Source organism: Neltuma alba, unplaced genomic scaffold (genome assembly GCF_004799145.2).
Source record: "Neltuma alba isolate B1F8T4 unplaced genomic scaffold, ASM479914v2 tig00010772_pilon, whole genome shotgun sequence".
In the NCBI taxonomy this organism is placed as follows: Eukaryota; Viridiplantae; Streptophyta; class Magnoliopsida; order Fabales; family Fabaceae; genus Neltuma; species Neltuma alba.
In genome coordinates, this window is record NW_021635594.1 from 243225 (window position 1) to 258756 (window position 15532).

The 15532-nt window shown below is 34.1% G+C and overlaps 3 protein-coding genes across 3 annotated transcripts; all 3 read left to right on the forward strand.

The window, feature by feature from the left end:
• The first annotated feature begins 685 nt into the window (after positions 1-685).
• Positions 686-2119, forward strand: LOC114758897 (aspartic proteinase CDR1-like). The gene is made up of 2 exons (XM_028948000.1): positions 686-1577; positions 1701-2119. The coding sequence occupies exons 1-2, from the start codon at positions 686-688 to the stop codon at positions 2117-2119; spliced, it is 1311 nt and encodes a 436-aa protein (XP_028803833.1).
• Positions 2120-7040: 4921 nt separating this feature from the next.
• LOC114758898 (aspartic proteinase CDR1-like) lies at positions 7041-8646 on the forward strand. The gene is made up of 2 exons (XM_028948002.1): positions 7041-7950; positions 8169-8646. The coding sequence occupies exons 1-2, from the start codon at positions 7056-7058 to the stop codon at positions 8588-8590; spliced, it is 1317 nt and encodes a 438-aa protein (XP_028803835.1). The 5' UTR covers positions 7041-7055; the 3' UTR covers positions 8591-8646.
• Positions 8647-12463: 3817 nt separating this feature from the next.
• LOC114758899 (probable aspartic protease At2g35615) lies at positions 12464-13006 on the forward strand. Its single transcript, XM_028948003.1, has one exon. It carries the CDS (start codon positions 12464-12466, stop codon positions 13004-13006), a length of 543 nt encoding a protein of 180 aa, XP_028803836.1.
• Positions 13007-15532: the final 2526 nt, after the last annotated feature.

A 15532-nucleotide genomic window follows, 5' to 3' on the forward strand; every position in this document is an offset into this window, starting at 1 on the left:
TGCTTTTTTAGCTTCTTTTTATTATTAGATTCTACATAACATGAGTGACATTTTGATATTTTATTTGCAAAAAATAGTTTAACTTTCAATTTTTTGTCAATTTTTTAAAGATTTAATACTCTAAGTTAAAAAGAAAATTTGAGTATTAAATTCTTAAAAAATCATAAAAAATTGAAAACTAAACTACTTTTTTATAAATAATATATCAAAATGTCACTCATTTTATATAGAATCTAGCAGTAAAAAAAGTTAAAAAAATATAGGGAAAGAGCCAGAAATTAAAGGGCAGCTGGCACTCCCAACCTATGCAGAGAAGGAAAGAAACATTGTGATATTTTAGTTTCGAATTTACAATTAAACAGCAAAATCTTTTAGTTTGACATATAGATGAATGTTTACTAATAATTTGGAGGCAAACCGGACTATCACATGGACCAGTTTCGGTTCTAAGCTCATCAAATCACGCAAATCTTTTAGGTTCCGACTATCACGTGGTATACCTTTATGAGAGGGAATATAACAATATGAGTCAATGCAGTATATTACCGAGAAATCACGCAAATCCGTGTCCACTGTAACCCTAAAATCAACCTAACTTTTCTATATAAAGAACCTCAAGCTCCTTCTTTGCACATCAAATCTTCTCAGTCGTATATCCATTGTGTTTTTCAAGCATTCTTCAAACATGCTTCCTCATTCACTCGCTTTCGCTCTTATTCTCTTTCTTTCCACCTTTTTCGTTGATGTCTCTGCAACAAATAATAAGCTCCCAAAAGGTTTCAGCATCGACCTCATTCATCGTGACTCGCCATTATCACCATTCTTCAACTCCTCCATGACCCACTCAGAGCGAGTTCAGAACGCCGCGCTGCGCTCACTATCCAGAGCTAATCGCTTTGGCCAGTCTTCCACGGCTGAAACAAGCGAGTTAGTAGTAACTGATATATTCCCAAACGATGCAAGTTATCTCATGAAGATATCTGTTGGGACTCCACCTGTAGAGAGGTGGGCCCTTGCTGACACAGGAAGCGACCTTATTTGGTTCCAGTGTTCACCTTGTCCTAATTGCTATCCGCAAAACGCACCCTTCTTTGATCCAAAAAGTTCTTCCACTTATATGACTCTCTTATGTGGCTCAGACCCTTGTAAAGCTTTGCCCCAAGTCAACGGGCAAGGCCAACAGTATCCTAAATGTGGAACATCAAATGAGTGTACGTATTTCTATTCGTATGGGGATAAGTCATACACAATAGGAGAATTGGGTACAGAATTAGTTAGTTTCGGCCAAGCTACTTCATTTCCTAAGACGGTGTTTGGGTGTGGACACAACAATAATGGACGATACAACATGAACAACGCAGGACTTGTTGGGCTTGGTCAGGGTTCTTTGTCGTTAGTTTCACAAATGGGTAACGTAGGTCGCAAATTCTCCTATTGTCTGCCTCCTTACAGTCCAAAGACCACAAGTAAACTAAGGTTTGGGGAAGAAGCAGCGCTATCAGGAAATGCGGTTGTGTTCACTCCCTTGATCACAAAACCTGGTTCCTTGTCTTCGTTTTATTTCCTCAACCTTGAAGGTACTACTTGTATTGTGTTTTACTCTGAGGTTATTCGTTTATTTTCATTTCAAGTTATTATTTTAAACTCTTGAATTGTTCCCTGCTCAAAATTGTTTGTGTGAAATGGCCATTTATCGACAGGTATCACTGTGGGACAGCAGACAGTGCAGACAGGTGAAAGCGGGAACATATTTATTGATTCTGGGACGACACTGACAATGCTTCCATCAAGCTTGTATGAGCAGGTTGAAGCTTTGATGAAGCAAGCCATTGGAGCCGACCAATTCATAGTAGAGGAGGGTCCATACAAATTGTGTTACAGCAATGCTAACTCCATCCAGAACTTCCCAAATTTTGAGGTTCATTTTACAGGAGCCAACCTTTCCTTAAAACCTCAGAACTTTTTCCGTCCCATATCCAACGATGTTACATGCTTTGCAATGCTTCCTACAGGTGGAATGCCCATTTACGGAAATGTGGCTCAGATTGATTTTGGGGTGGAGTATGATCTTGATCAGAAAAAAGTTTCTTTTGCTCCTGTCGATTGTACAAAACAATAGAGCCCGGACAGGATTGCTTCGATATATATATATATATATATATATGGAGTAATAATTGCGTGCGTGTTTGATGAATGATGTGCTTTGGTTTTGTAAACCCTAAATTTACTTTGCTATTACTTGTTTTATTTTCTATAGCAAATAAATCTTAAAGGTCCTTACTTATATGTTGTTTTTAGAGACTTTGATACATGTCATACATCTGATATCCCTTTTACCTAAATCCTCAGCGTGTCTAAATCTACTGTGAAATTAGGAATTTAACTACGATATATATAGGAATATTTCTCACTTCTATGCAATCTTATTTCTCATAATTTTTATTTTACCTCAAAGCATCTCATTGTAATAAGCTTCAGCGCCAATATAATGAAATAAAACCGTGAAGCCCTAAATATTAATATCAAAGCATTTTAATTATTAATTACCACCATTATTGTAATTTGTGGAATTACGTAAGCAGATTTTTACAAATGTGCAAGCCAGGCGTATACAGTATTTATTAAAAAAATTAGATTTCCTTGGCTATATTGATGATTGACTTGTAGTAAATTGGTCGTTAGTCATTAATTACTTAGGCTATAAGTTGATTGACTTTGGAGTCAACTCTTTAATTGGTCATTAGTCGTTAATTACTTAGGCCATAAGTTGATTGACTTTGGAGTCAACTCTTTATTAATCATAACTGTATTTGATTGTCTCAAAAGCTCTAATAATGGAGTTAGACAATCGTACTTTCCTCTAAAGCAGTAGGGACTTATAACTTAAGTTGTAGTCAAAATTTATTAACTGACAAAATTTACTTTGTATTATGATATATTTTGCCTTTTCTTTTTAATCATAACAGTAGTTTATATACTTCGAGAATAATGAGGCTATTCTCTTAACCCTCCTTAAAAAAGAAAAGAAAGAATTCTTGATAGCCAAATTTCATACTTCCAGTGAATCCGAAATTCGATTTTTCTATTTTGCAATATAAGCGTAACGACTATTTATTGAAAATAATATAATATTGAGCTTTATTCATTTCAATATCCACATTTTATAAATAAAGTTAATGTTTTTTACACTCTCACATATTTACTCTACAATGAACTCTTTTTTCCAATGCTAATTTACTTGGATATTTTCTTTGAGAATGCTAGTTAGGTAAAACAAAAGTTCACCTTTGTTTAATTATTTTCAATGTTCCCTCCTTTCTTCAGAATTACTCAGAATACAGAAAAATGATTCTAACAAAATATTTCAAGAAAAAACTGCAAAAATTAGGTTTTACTCGTTTCATTTATCAACATCTGTTTAAATAATTGACTTATTTGAATAGTACAGAAATAAGCCCACAAATTCTAAACAGCAATACCATCAAAGCATCTAATTTAAACACCAAATTATTATTAACATGATAATTAAGACTTTTTGTGAAGTCTTGAAGGTATTGTAAATAATTTAGAAAAAATTGCTACAGAAAATTAATATTATCTAAATACAAATTATCTTCAAGGAAAACATTTTATATCAATTCGACAAACGATATTGTTTTAAGGGATTATTGTAAATAATTTAGAAAAATCAATATCTTTAAGAAAACACCAATACGTTTTGAGCCACATTCTCATTATATTCTTCCTTATTTGCACTTTTTTTTTTTTTGGTTAGGCACACATTACATCATATTATTAGAGGCAATTCTATTCAAGATATTGTCAAGCACTAACTGTGAGCACTTCTCATAGTATTGATTCAAACATTAATTCATTATATTATAAGAGATTAGCACTTTCCATTAGATCCAACTCAATGGGTCCTTATCTACATATTTTGATTGGTCGTGAGTCAACACTCAACACAAAATTTTAAGAGAGAAATCAAGCTTCCGTGGTTAGAATGCCATCCAACAAATTTATGGGGCCACTGACATTTGTGGAAGATTAATACATAAGCTTTGGAATGACGAAGTCACACAAGACGAGTGAAATGATTTGAAATGGAGAATGACATAACAAAGAGTCCATTTTGATATTCATTTGCTCTTACCTATTTTATAGTGTAATTTATATTTATACTATAAAATGGGTCTCATATCTCATTTTATTACAAAGATTTTCTTTCAAGGAGTCTAGCAGTTTGAGAAGAAGAAAGAAAATTAATAATGAACTTAAACCTAAAAGCATGCATTGCGTATAATCTAAGCATTCCCTAAACCGTAAGTATTCCCTAAAGTATATATTTCATTCTTTAACTTTATAAAAATTTTTAGTTTGGTCTTTTAACTTTAAAAAGTATATTTTTAGTTCTTTAACCTTAAAATCATTAGTTTTAAATGATTTTTTTTGTAACAATCATTATTTTTTTGAGAATTAAACTTGATATTTTAGCATTTAAGAATATTTTATCAATATTTTGAGATCTCAATATTATCATTTTTGTTAACAATTTTAAATTAAAAGACTAAAAATATACTTTTTAAGTTAAGAAACTAAATTAAAATCTTATATAAATTAAAAAACTAAAAGTACACTTTAGCTAATATTTTAATTGTTATTAGAATTATAAGTGGAACTACGTAAGATGATTTTTAGAAGGAAAAATCACAAAAAGACTGTAGAAATTGTGAAATTGGAAATAAGGTATTTTGGTAGATATTTGTTGTCATTTGCTATATGATCGTTGTCAAAACCCACACAAGTCTTGTAACAGGTCCTGATTTGTGATTTTGCAATTTTCATAATCTTCTTTTTTCTTTTTACAGTGCGTTAGGCATATATCAGATATATTTATTTATTTAGAAAAATTAGATTTTCTTGGCTGCATTGATTGATTTGACTTGGAGTAGATTGGTCATTAGTCATGACTTGGGCTTTTTTGGTCAAAAATAAAAAATTACCTAGGCTTTAAGATGGTTGACTTGGCAGTCAACTCAATATTAATCGTAACTCCAGAGTCTAAATTAATACAGTACTATTTATCTAATTAACTATATTTGATTGGTGGGCGTTCATTAATTTTCTCTAAACTTGTAGGGTTAAGATTTCTTAGTTGAGCTGCAGTCAATTTTCACTAAGCTACCGAAACTTATTTTATATTATGATATATTTTTTTACCAATTCTTATAGCCACAATAGAAGTTTACATACTCACAGAATGATGAGACTATTCCCGTAACTCGTTAAATATATATATATATATATATATATATATTTATAGAACTCTTAAAAACTGTATAGTATTTCCTGTTGAATAAAATGGCTATAATATCATTAAATGGGTTTCGGACACTTAACAAGGATTAGTTTGCTTGGCGATAATTGGGAAAAAAAGTGTGATTAGCGATATAAGTCTCTCTCTCTCCCCCCCTCTCTCTCTATATATATATTCCAGATGCAGATGAGTGAAATGAATAAAGCAGCAGAGAATTATAGATTGAAATTTAAAAAAAGAAACGCAGAAGATGGCACCGTATAACGAAGACAATTATAAATAAATTTCTCGAATTAGCCAGATGATTAGTTTCAAGTTGCATAATGTTTTAAAACGAAAAAACTTGATAAACATGCCGCCAAAAGAAAAAAGAAAAGAAAAAAATGATCAACAAAATGGTTTACTAAAACAAAGTACAATTATAAATCTTGGAAGATGATCATCAGTTTTTTTCCCCCCTTTATCAAAGGAAGAAGATAAGTTGTAATACCATTCATTAAATCGGAGTGAATCATGACAGATGAGATGTGAAAAATTTAAATCAAAAGCTATTTTTCTCGTGTTAACTCAATTTATATAAATCAACTTCTCATCACACATTAACTGATTTTTTTTTTATCAACAATGTACGACTTATCTTTTTATTACTTACAAATTATTCAATACTTTTCATTTACAACTTATTTCTAAATCAGAACATTTTTCAACCAATCAATCTGTGACCTATGTCCATTTGTCTTTTAAGTGTGAAATGAAAGCAAAGTTGTAGAATTTTCACTACTCATTAATTAACTATACCTTACCAATCCTCAAATTGCGTTATGGGGCCAGTGGTGTGAAATCAAGCATTGGAAACTACTCATAATAATAGTCAAGAGTGTAAGATGCAGACGTGAAATAGAGAAACACAAAGTTCCCCAAAGTGTTTGACACGATCCATCATTCTACAAAATTAAGCATTACAAGGACCGGCAAGTCACATTTCTACAAAATGTTCTGCACCACCCATCATTCTTCTTCAGACATGCATATACTTCAATTTAGGGTGTCTACTGCAACTTATTGCGTACCCCCTTAATTTTTTCCCTACATAAGATGAGCGATATTTAACATCTTATAGATAAAAAGTTGATACAGTTTTAAATTTTTTACATTTTTTTTGAAAAAAATACTATTTTTTACCCACAAGACATTAAACTTAACCGTGAAAACACGAAAAACAATTTGAGAAAATTCAACATTTGCGTGCATATTTTTCTTTTACAAGCTCCTTCCTCACTCATCTCTCTATCTCTATACTTATATCTATCCATCTGAAGTCGCTTTTCCTATATCTAATAACCGTGCACGCAACGCAAGCTACAAAACATCTTGAGCAACAAGAAAACAAAAAGCACTCGATCGACAACACTAACCATTAACAAGTCACGGCCCAACTTGCTTTATTTCTGGAGAAAAGTATCAGGCTTGGATTTGGATATGAAACCAGAAAAATATGAAAATGAGAGCTCCATAATCACAGGCGCCCATTCAGGAGTTCCTGTCATTGACTTGAACATTCTTATAATCACAATCAGCACGAGTATTTATATATTTCGCGTTTCAGTTTCTAGAAGAAAGGGCTTAATATGTAACCCGAAGATCACGCAAACTTGTCTATAAATATAATCACCTCAACATCTCCTTCTTCACCCACCAATTCTCCTTTGTGTTTCTCCACCATTATTCTTCTTCCAACATGCACAACCTTTCACTCTTCGTGGGCCTTGTCCTGATGTATCTTTCAACTTTGTGCAATGTCACTGCAACAGATAAGCTCCCAAAAGGTTTCAGCATCGATCTCATTCATCGTGACTCGCCATTGTCACCCTTGTACAACTCCTCAATGACCCACTGGGAGCGAGTTCAAAGCGCTGCATTGCGTTCCGTGGGTCGAGTCAATCGTTTTCGCCAATCTTCTTCCAATAATGCAGCTGAGATAAGCGAGCAGCTGACTCAAACTGATATAATCCCAGACGATGGAAGCTATCTTATGAAGATCTTCATTGGCAGCCCACCTGTAGAAAGATGGAGTGTTGCAGACACAGGAAGCGACCTAATTTGGGTCCAATGCTCACCTTGCCCTCAATGCTACCATCAAGATGTCTCATTGTTTGATCCCACAAAATCTTCCACTTACAAGTCTGAGTCTTGCGGCTCAAGAAATTGTGCTCTTCTTCCTCAGCGTCAACATAAATGCGGAAAATCAAATCAATGTTTGTACCTTTACTTGTATGGAGATCAGTCTAAAACGGTGGGAGATTTGGCCACGGATTCAATCGGTTTTGGTACTAGTGATGGCCAATCTGTTTCGTTCCCTAAGTCAGTGTTTGGATGTGGACATAACAATCTTGGGAAGTTCAATAGGCGAATGGCAGGACTTGTTGGACTAGGTAATGGTCCTTTGTCCCTAATTTCACAACTTGGTAATCAGATTGGCCGCCAATTTTCCTACTGTTTGCCTCCTTTCAACGCAAAGGCTGCGACTAAGTTGAGATTTGGAGAAGAAGCCAAGATATCAGCAAATGGGGTCGTGTCCACTCCCATGATCACAAACCCTAATAATCCCACCTTTTACTTTCTCAATCTTGAAGGTATATATTTGTTTTACTTGAAGATTGATGTTACTCTTGCGTATTTTTCGTTTTAAAGTTTTGAACTTGGGAGCTCAAATGATTCTTGAAATGGGATAATAAAGTGGGAGAATTCAGTACTTTAAGCTTTAAATATTTTGTACTAAACATTGTACTGATATTATATGTGAATCTTTATTTTGCCGTCTGAATTATCTAAGTAAAATGGTCATTGACAGGCATCACCGTTGGGCAACAGACAGTGCAGATTGATGAAAGGGACAGGAACATAATAATTGATTCTGGTACGACATTGACGCTTCTTCGATCAAGCATTTATGAGCAGGTTGAAACTTTGGTGAAGAAAGCCATTGGAGCCGACCAGTGGATAGTGAAAAACCCTCAATTAAATCTGTGTTACACCAATTTCAACTCTATCAAGAATGTTCCAAACTTTGAGGTTCATTTTAAAGGAGCCAACATTTCCTTAAAATCTCAGCACTTATTCCTTCTCGTATCCAACGATGTGGTATGCCTTGCGATGTCTCCCACAGATGGAGATTCCATTTACGGAAACATAGCTCAGATTGACTTTGACGTGGAGTATGATCTTGATCAGAGAAAAGTTTCTTTTGCTCCAGCCGATTGCACTAAACAGTAGAGAGACTCTTCAAGTACAAGCAATAACATACAGGGTGTTTGCTGCCCCTTAAATTTTTCTTAATTACTTTCCAAATGTTTGTTTTTTTGCTTCTTCTAATTATTATATTCTATATAGAATGAGTAAAATTTTGATATTTTATGAGAAAACACAGTGCAGTAGTTTTGAATTTTTTAATGATTTTTCAAAAAGTTTATATCTAAATTAAAAAGAAACCACACAATTTTAGAGTATTTTTTCTTTAAAAAATCATAGAAAACTTAAAACTGCACCATTTTTTTCTCATAATATATCAAAATTTCATTATTTTATATAGAATACAATAATCAAGAGAAACAAAAAACAACATTTTGAAGGTGGAAAAATATTAGAGGGCAGCAGAGGGGACCCCAAATCCACAATATATATATATATATAGTTAATTATATCTACTTGATGAATAGTATATTGTCTTAATATGGACCAATGGACTATGAGGCAACTTATGGGAAGGGACCAGGCTTATAAGAAATCTCATAAAGATCTCGATGGGCGTCTATATATAGAGGTGTGGCATTTGTTTAATTTTCCCTCCGTACGCTTAACAAGGATTAGTTTGACTGATGATAATTGGGACGAAAAAAAGTGTGATTAGTTAGCGATGTAAGCCCCCCCCCCAATATGTGTGTGTGTGTGTGTGTAGTCCAGGTGCAGATGAGTGAAATGAATAAAGCAGAAGAGAGTTGTAAAATAGATTAAAATTTAAAAAAAGAAACCGAGAAGATGGCACCCCTATAATGAAGATAATTATAAATCAATTGCTCCAATTTGCCAATGACAGTTTCATGGTGAATACTGTTTTAAAAAGAAAAAAACTTGATAAACATGTCACGAAAAGAAAAAAGAGAAAGAAAAATTGATAGACAAAAATGGTTTACTAAGTCAACAAAGCATAAATATAGATCTTGAAAGATGATCGTTTTTTTTTTTTTTCCAAATCAAAGGAAGATGTCGGTAATAAATACCAATTGATTAAATTGGAGTGAATCGTGACAGATGAGATGTAAAAAATTTAAATCAGAACCTATTTTTCTCATGTGAACTCAATTTATAACTAAATTAATTTGTGGAATATATAACTCAGTTTCCCATCATATATTAACTGATTTTTTTTTATCAATAATTTACGACTTATCATTTATTATTTACAAATAATTCAGAACTTTTAATTTACAACTTACTTCTAAATTAGAACATTTTCAACCAATCGATCTTTCATCTGTGACCCAAAGTAATTTGACCGTACTGTTCCTCAAATCGCGTTACGGGACCAGTGGTGTGAAATTAAGCAATGGAACTACTCATAACAGTCAAGAGTGCAAGATGCAGACATGTGAAATTAATAAAGAAACACAAAGTTCCATAAAATGTTTGACACGATCCATCATTCTTCTCCATACATGCATACTTCGATCTAGGGTGCTTGTAAAACCCCACGACCCTTAATTTTTTTTCCCCCCAACTCTCCCAATGTTTTTTCTTGTTTCTTTTAATATCTTGCGGACGAAAAATGATGTAGTCTTGAATCTTTTACGAGTGTTTTTAAAGAAATATCATTTTTTTTCCAAAACATTTTAAAATGTCACCTTAATTATACAGTGTACGCAATGTACGAAACATTTTCAGCAGAAAGAAAACAAAAAGCACTCGATTGACAACACTAATTATTAACAAGTCACAACCCAAATATTAAGATGCACTGCAAGTATACAGGTTACAAAAATAGATAACGACAAATCAAGGTCGATCCCACAGAGAACTCAATTAACAGTGATTAAGCAATAAAAATTCTTTTTTTCATTTAAGTTGAGTAAATCAAAATTTCATAAAACTGAGTGAAAAGAAATTAAAATAAACAAAACAAAGCTTTCTCAAATTAACTAGACAAATATTAAAAAGAACAACCTAGAGTTACTAATCCCTTGCTAACTTCTTAAACCTTGTTTCACTTAATTGATTAACTTTAATGTCAATTTTGTTAATTTAGAGTTCAATTAGCTACAAGTGCTTGTCGGTCCACTCATAACCCTGTCTTCAATTAGTTATGCAATCTCTCACACAATTATCTAAGAGGCTAAACAAATCGGTCTCACTCATCAACAATTATACAGGGTAATTAGATATATTTCTATCCTAATCACAAATTAGATTATCATCCAATTCTATATTAATCTAAGAGCTTAATTAAAATCCTTTTTTGTCAAGAAAAACTTTAATTCTCAAATACACAATTAATGGTGGCCAGTCATGGACAAATAAAAAATAAGATTAAGTAACCAAACTTTAACATTAAGCATCTCCAATTCAATGAAAACAAAGCTCAATCCACTATCAAGTTTACAGTTCCTCTAGGCTGTAAAAAGAAAATTAGCTACTCATGATCTCAAATATAATCATCTCAGCAACAATAATTCTCTTCAAAATCCATAATCGAATCAAAGGAAAGGAGAAAAGAACTGAAACAGTGAACTGGAAAATGAAAGAGGTGCTCTGAATGCAGTGGCAATGAATCCGGCTTCCTTCTTCCTCAATAAAGTTTCAGCTCTCCTCGCCAGCATTCTACAAGCTTTCCCAGTGAGTCAGCGTCCCTGCCTGCCAAGAGTATCCTCCTCAACTGACCCAGCAGCTCGCGTTCTCCTCTGGTTCAGCGGAGAAGAAGAACACAACCAGTTCGGCCCTTCAAGACGATAATGACCGTCTTCTCCTCCTGCAGAACCCGTCGGCCACCTTCAGAGGAAGAAGATCCAGAACCAGTTCGCCCTTTCCGCCTCCCTCCTCTCAGACGATGATGAACCATGATCACTAGGCCTCCCCTGATTCAAAAATTCTTCTCCAAAACGTTGTCTTCTCAGCCTCCTCAATCAGCACGTGCTCCTCATGATCCCATTCAAGAATTCCCTAAACGCTGCGTTGATGCTTGCTGAAGGAAGGAGAAGAAAATAAAACAAATAAAAGGAAAACCTAAAATAAAAAGGCAAATAAAATAAAAGGAAAGGAAGTAAAGAAATTGAAATACTACCTTCGGTCCTTAATTAAGACTTTGTTTGACTTTTATCTTGGTTTTAAATATGAGACCCCAGTCCACTTTGTATCTCATACTTATACAATTTTTTTTCAAGGTAGTTATTCTAACAATAGTAGTTCTAATCAACACACTTAATTAGCAAGGATATTTTAGGAAAGACAATACATATTTATTACAAATAATTAACTTAACTTTTTTCCTTAATCTCTTCAAATTAGTCAACTAGCTTTAATAATTAGAACTAGAGGTAGTAAGATAAGATAAAATCAACTAAATCTTAAACTTAACATTAATTATTTTTATTCATTTAAAACTAAGATATTTATGAAAAAAAAATCCTCCAAATCATGCTCAAAATCAAATCTTCCAATTAACTCTTAGAAATCTCCTAAAATGTATTGATAACTTTCTAAAAATCACTTAAAATATTCTTTATATATATATATATATATATATAAAAATAGAGAGTTATCACATGCCAGTACTTGCTTTATTTCTGGAGAAAGGTATTAGGCTTGGATATGAGACCAAACGACAAAGGGAAGAAAAATGAGAGCTCCATAATCATTGGCGTTCATTCACCCTCAACCTTTTCTTCTTCACTCATCAATTCTCCTTTGTGTTTCTCCACTATTATTGTTCTTCAAACATGCACAATCTTCCACTCCTTCTGGGCCTTGTCCTGTTGTATCTCTCAGCTTTGTGCAATATTATTAATAATGTCGCTGCAACAAATAAGCTCCCAAAAGGTTACGGCATCGGTCTCATTCATCATGACTCGCCATTGTCACCTTTTGTACAACTCCCCAATGACCCACTCGGAGGGCGTTCGAAACGCTGCGTTGTGTTCCCTGGCTCGAGTCAATCGTTTTCGCCAATCTTCTTCCAAAAATGCAGCTGAAATAAGCGAGCAGCTGGCTCAAACTGATATAATCCCAAACCATGGAAGCTATCTTATGAAGATCTTCATTGGTAGCCCACCTGTAGAAAGATGGAGTGTTGCAGACACAGGAAGCGACCTGATCTGTGTCCAGTGCTCACCTTGTTTTCAATGCTACCATCAAGATGTCTCATCGTTTGATCCCACAAAATCTTCCACTTACAAGTCTCGGTCTTGCGGCTCAAGCAACTGTGCTCTTGTCCCTCAGCGTCAACATAAACGCGGAAACTCAAATCAGTGTTTGTACATTTACTTATATGGAGATCAGTCTTACACGTTGAGAGATTTGGCCACAGATTCGATCGGTTTTGGTACTAGTGATGGCCAATCTGTTTCGTTCCCTAAGTCAGTCTTTGGATGTGGACATGGGAATCTGGGGAAGTTCAATAGCACATGGCAGGACTTGGACTAGGTAATGGTCCTTTAATTTTCCCCTAATTTTAAAACTTGGTAATCAGATTGGTCACAGATTTTCCTACTGTTTGCCTCCTTTCGATGCAAAGGCTGCGACTGAGTAGAGATTCACAGAAGAAGCCGACATATCAGCTAATGGGGTCGTGTCCACTTCCATGATCGCCGATTTTAATGATCATCCCGCTAATTACTACCTCAATCTTGAAGGTATATATCTGTTTTACTTTGAGATTAATGTTATTTATTTATTTATTTTGTTCCTTTTTTTTTTTTTTTAAAGTTTCGAACTTGGGAGCTCAAATGATTCTTGAAATAGGATGAAGTGGGAGAATTCAGGACTTTGACCTTTAAATATTTTGTACGAAACGTTCTAGTGATATCATATACGAATCTTTATTTTGCTGGCTGAATTATCCAAGTAAAATGGTCTTTGACAGGTATCACCGTTTGGCAATAGACAGTGCAGATTGATCAAAGCGACAGAAACACAATACTATCTCCGGTTCTTAATATAAGATCTCGTTTAACTTTTATGTTGATCCTAAATATAAGACCCTAATCTATTTTGTCTCTCATATTTACTCAATTTTTTCCAAGATAGTTCTTCTAATAATTATAGTTTTAGCCAACATACTTGATTAGTAAGAATATTTTAGGAAAGACAATACCTATTTATTATAAATAATTAACTTAATTTCTTTTTTTAATTTTCTCAAATTAGTTAATTAGCTCTTATAATTAAGACCGGAGGTAGTAATTGATTCTGGCACGTCATTGACACTTCTTCGATCAAGCATTTACGAGGAGGCTGAAACTTTGGTGAAGAAAGCCATTGGAGCCGACCAGTGATGGTGCAAAACCCTCAGTTCCATCTGTGTCACACCAATGCTAACTCCATCAAGAATGTTTCCAACTTCGAGGTTCATTTCAAAGGAGCCAACATTTCCTCAAAACCTCAGCACTTATATGCCTTGCAAGTTGCAATGTCTCCCACAAACGGAAATTCCATTTATGGACACGTGGCTCAGATTGACTTTGACGTAGTCAGAGAAAAGTTTCTTTTGCTCCCGTCGACTGTGCTAATTAAACAGTAGAGGCTTCAAGTCTCAGCAATATGGTGTTATGCTTAATGATGAATCATGTCCTTGGCTGATCTAGCTCAAGGGAAATATAGGCATAGTAAACCCAATATATATGTGTGTGTGTACACACACCCATGCACGCTTCGTGTTTTTGGAAGTATCCGATGTCTGTAATTGAGAATTAGCTTTGGAATACATAAAAGAACACTTAAAAAATGATACTAAATTAAATGAGAACTACATAACACCAAGAGTATATAATAATAATGATTTTACAGGGTACTTGATAAAATATGGGATAATTATGATTTTATTATATGTCTAGGATATTTGAATTATTTAGATTTTTAGGATTTATTTAGATTTGTCAGTATTTTATTACTTTATTATTAGGATTGGTTGTTATTATTATTATTATTTTTGGTTTTATTATTATTTTAGTATAAGTAACTCTAGTTTTCTCATTAGATGGCAGACTTCAATATTGAATCAAATTACAGTTATCATTCTTTGTTGTTTTCTCCGCCGACTTTTCCTTTGTCTGTTCTATTTTTCTCATCTGCCTCTTCTTTCTGTACTCTGATGTCTTCTCTTCCTTATTTTCTCTTCTTGTTTTACATCAATTTGGCATGAGAGCCAGTTCCCATCTCCTTTCCTATGCCAAAACTCTCTTCTTTGTGAGCAACCAAACATGACCTACATCTTAAACCTCCCAATCTCCCATAGCCGCCATTTCACTCTTTCGTGCATCCACTTATTGACGCCGGAACACTGTACCTCCACCGCCATCATCTTCATTGGCACAAACACGGCCAGATTCCTTAGATTTCGAGACCAAACGACTGCCCAACTCCTTCCCATGCGATGCTGTTCATTGAGCCAAGAAGCTGCCATCAAATCCCGCCGTTTATGGCAAGCATCTCACAACTACAACCTTTGGAATCTCACTGACTAACTCGGTCAGAATCTGAATTTTCACATCCAATAGAGCTTCCATGCTCTTCAACGTGCTGGTGGAAGTTTTTGCGCATGCATCACACGTGCCATCAATGTTGCAACGCCCAGGGTTTACTTGTTGTGAAAATTACACTTTGAGCCGAGTTTTGGCAGGAATTGAACTATTGGACCCAATTTGGTGAAAATTGCTCAGCCATTATTCAATTATGGACATTTCTGAAGCTACTGAAAGATTGGGTTTTTTTTTTTCAATTTTTTTATTGATATTTATTTGTTTTGTTTAGTTCTTTGCAATTTTAGGGGGAAAAAAGAGAGAAAGAAGGAAATTTAAAAAAAAAAAAGAGAGAAAAAAATTAGATGGTAGAAAGGTTAGTTTAAAAAAAGAAAAAGAAAAAAGGGGAGATGAAGAAAAGAATTGTTATGCTACTTAGTTCTAAGCATGAGTTATAGAGAATATCCTTATAAGAAGCATCACTATGCACATG

Bases quoted from the DNA above. Each gene is read 5' to 3' on its own strand.
- LOC114758897 (XM_028948000.1), top strand. From the start codon at position 686: ATGCTTCCTCATTCACTCGCTTTCGCTCTTATTCTCTTTCTTTCCACC. The intron at 1,578-1,700 runs GTACTACTTGTA...ATTTATCGACAG, and splicing joins TTATTTCCTCAACCTTGAAG to GTATCACTGTGGGACAGCAG.
- LOC114758898 (XM_028948002.1), top strand. From the start codon at position 7,056: ATGCACAACCTTTCACTCTTCGTGGGCCTTGTCCTGATGTATCTTTCA. The intron at 7,951-8,168 runs GTATATATTTGT...GGTCATTGACAG, and splicing joins TTACTTTCTCAATCTTGAAG to GCATCACCGTTGGGCAACAG.
- LOC114758899 (XM_028948003.1), top strand. From the start codon at position 12,464: ATGACCCACTCGGAGGGCGTTCGAAACGCTGCGTTGTGTTCCCTGGCT.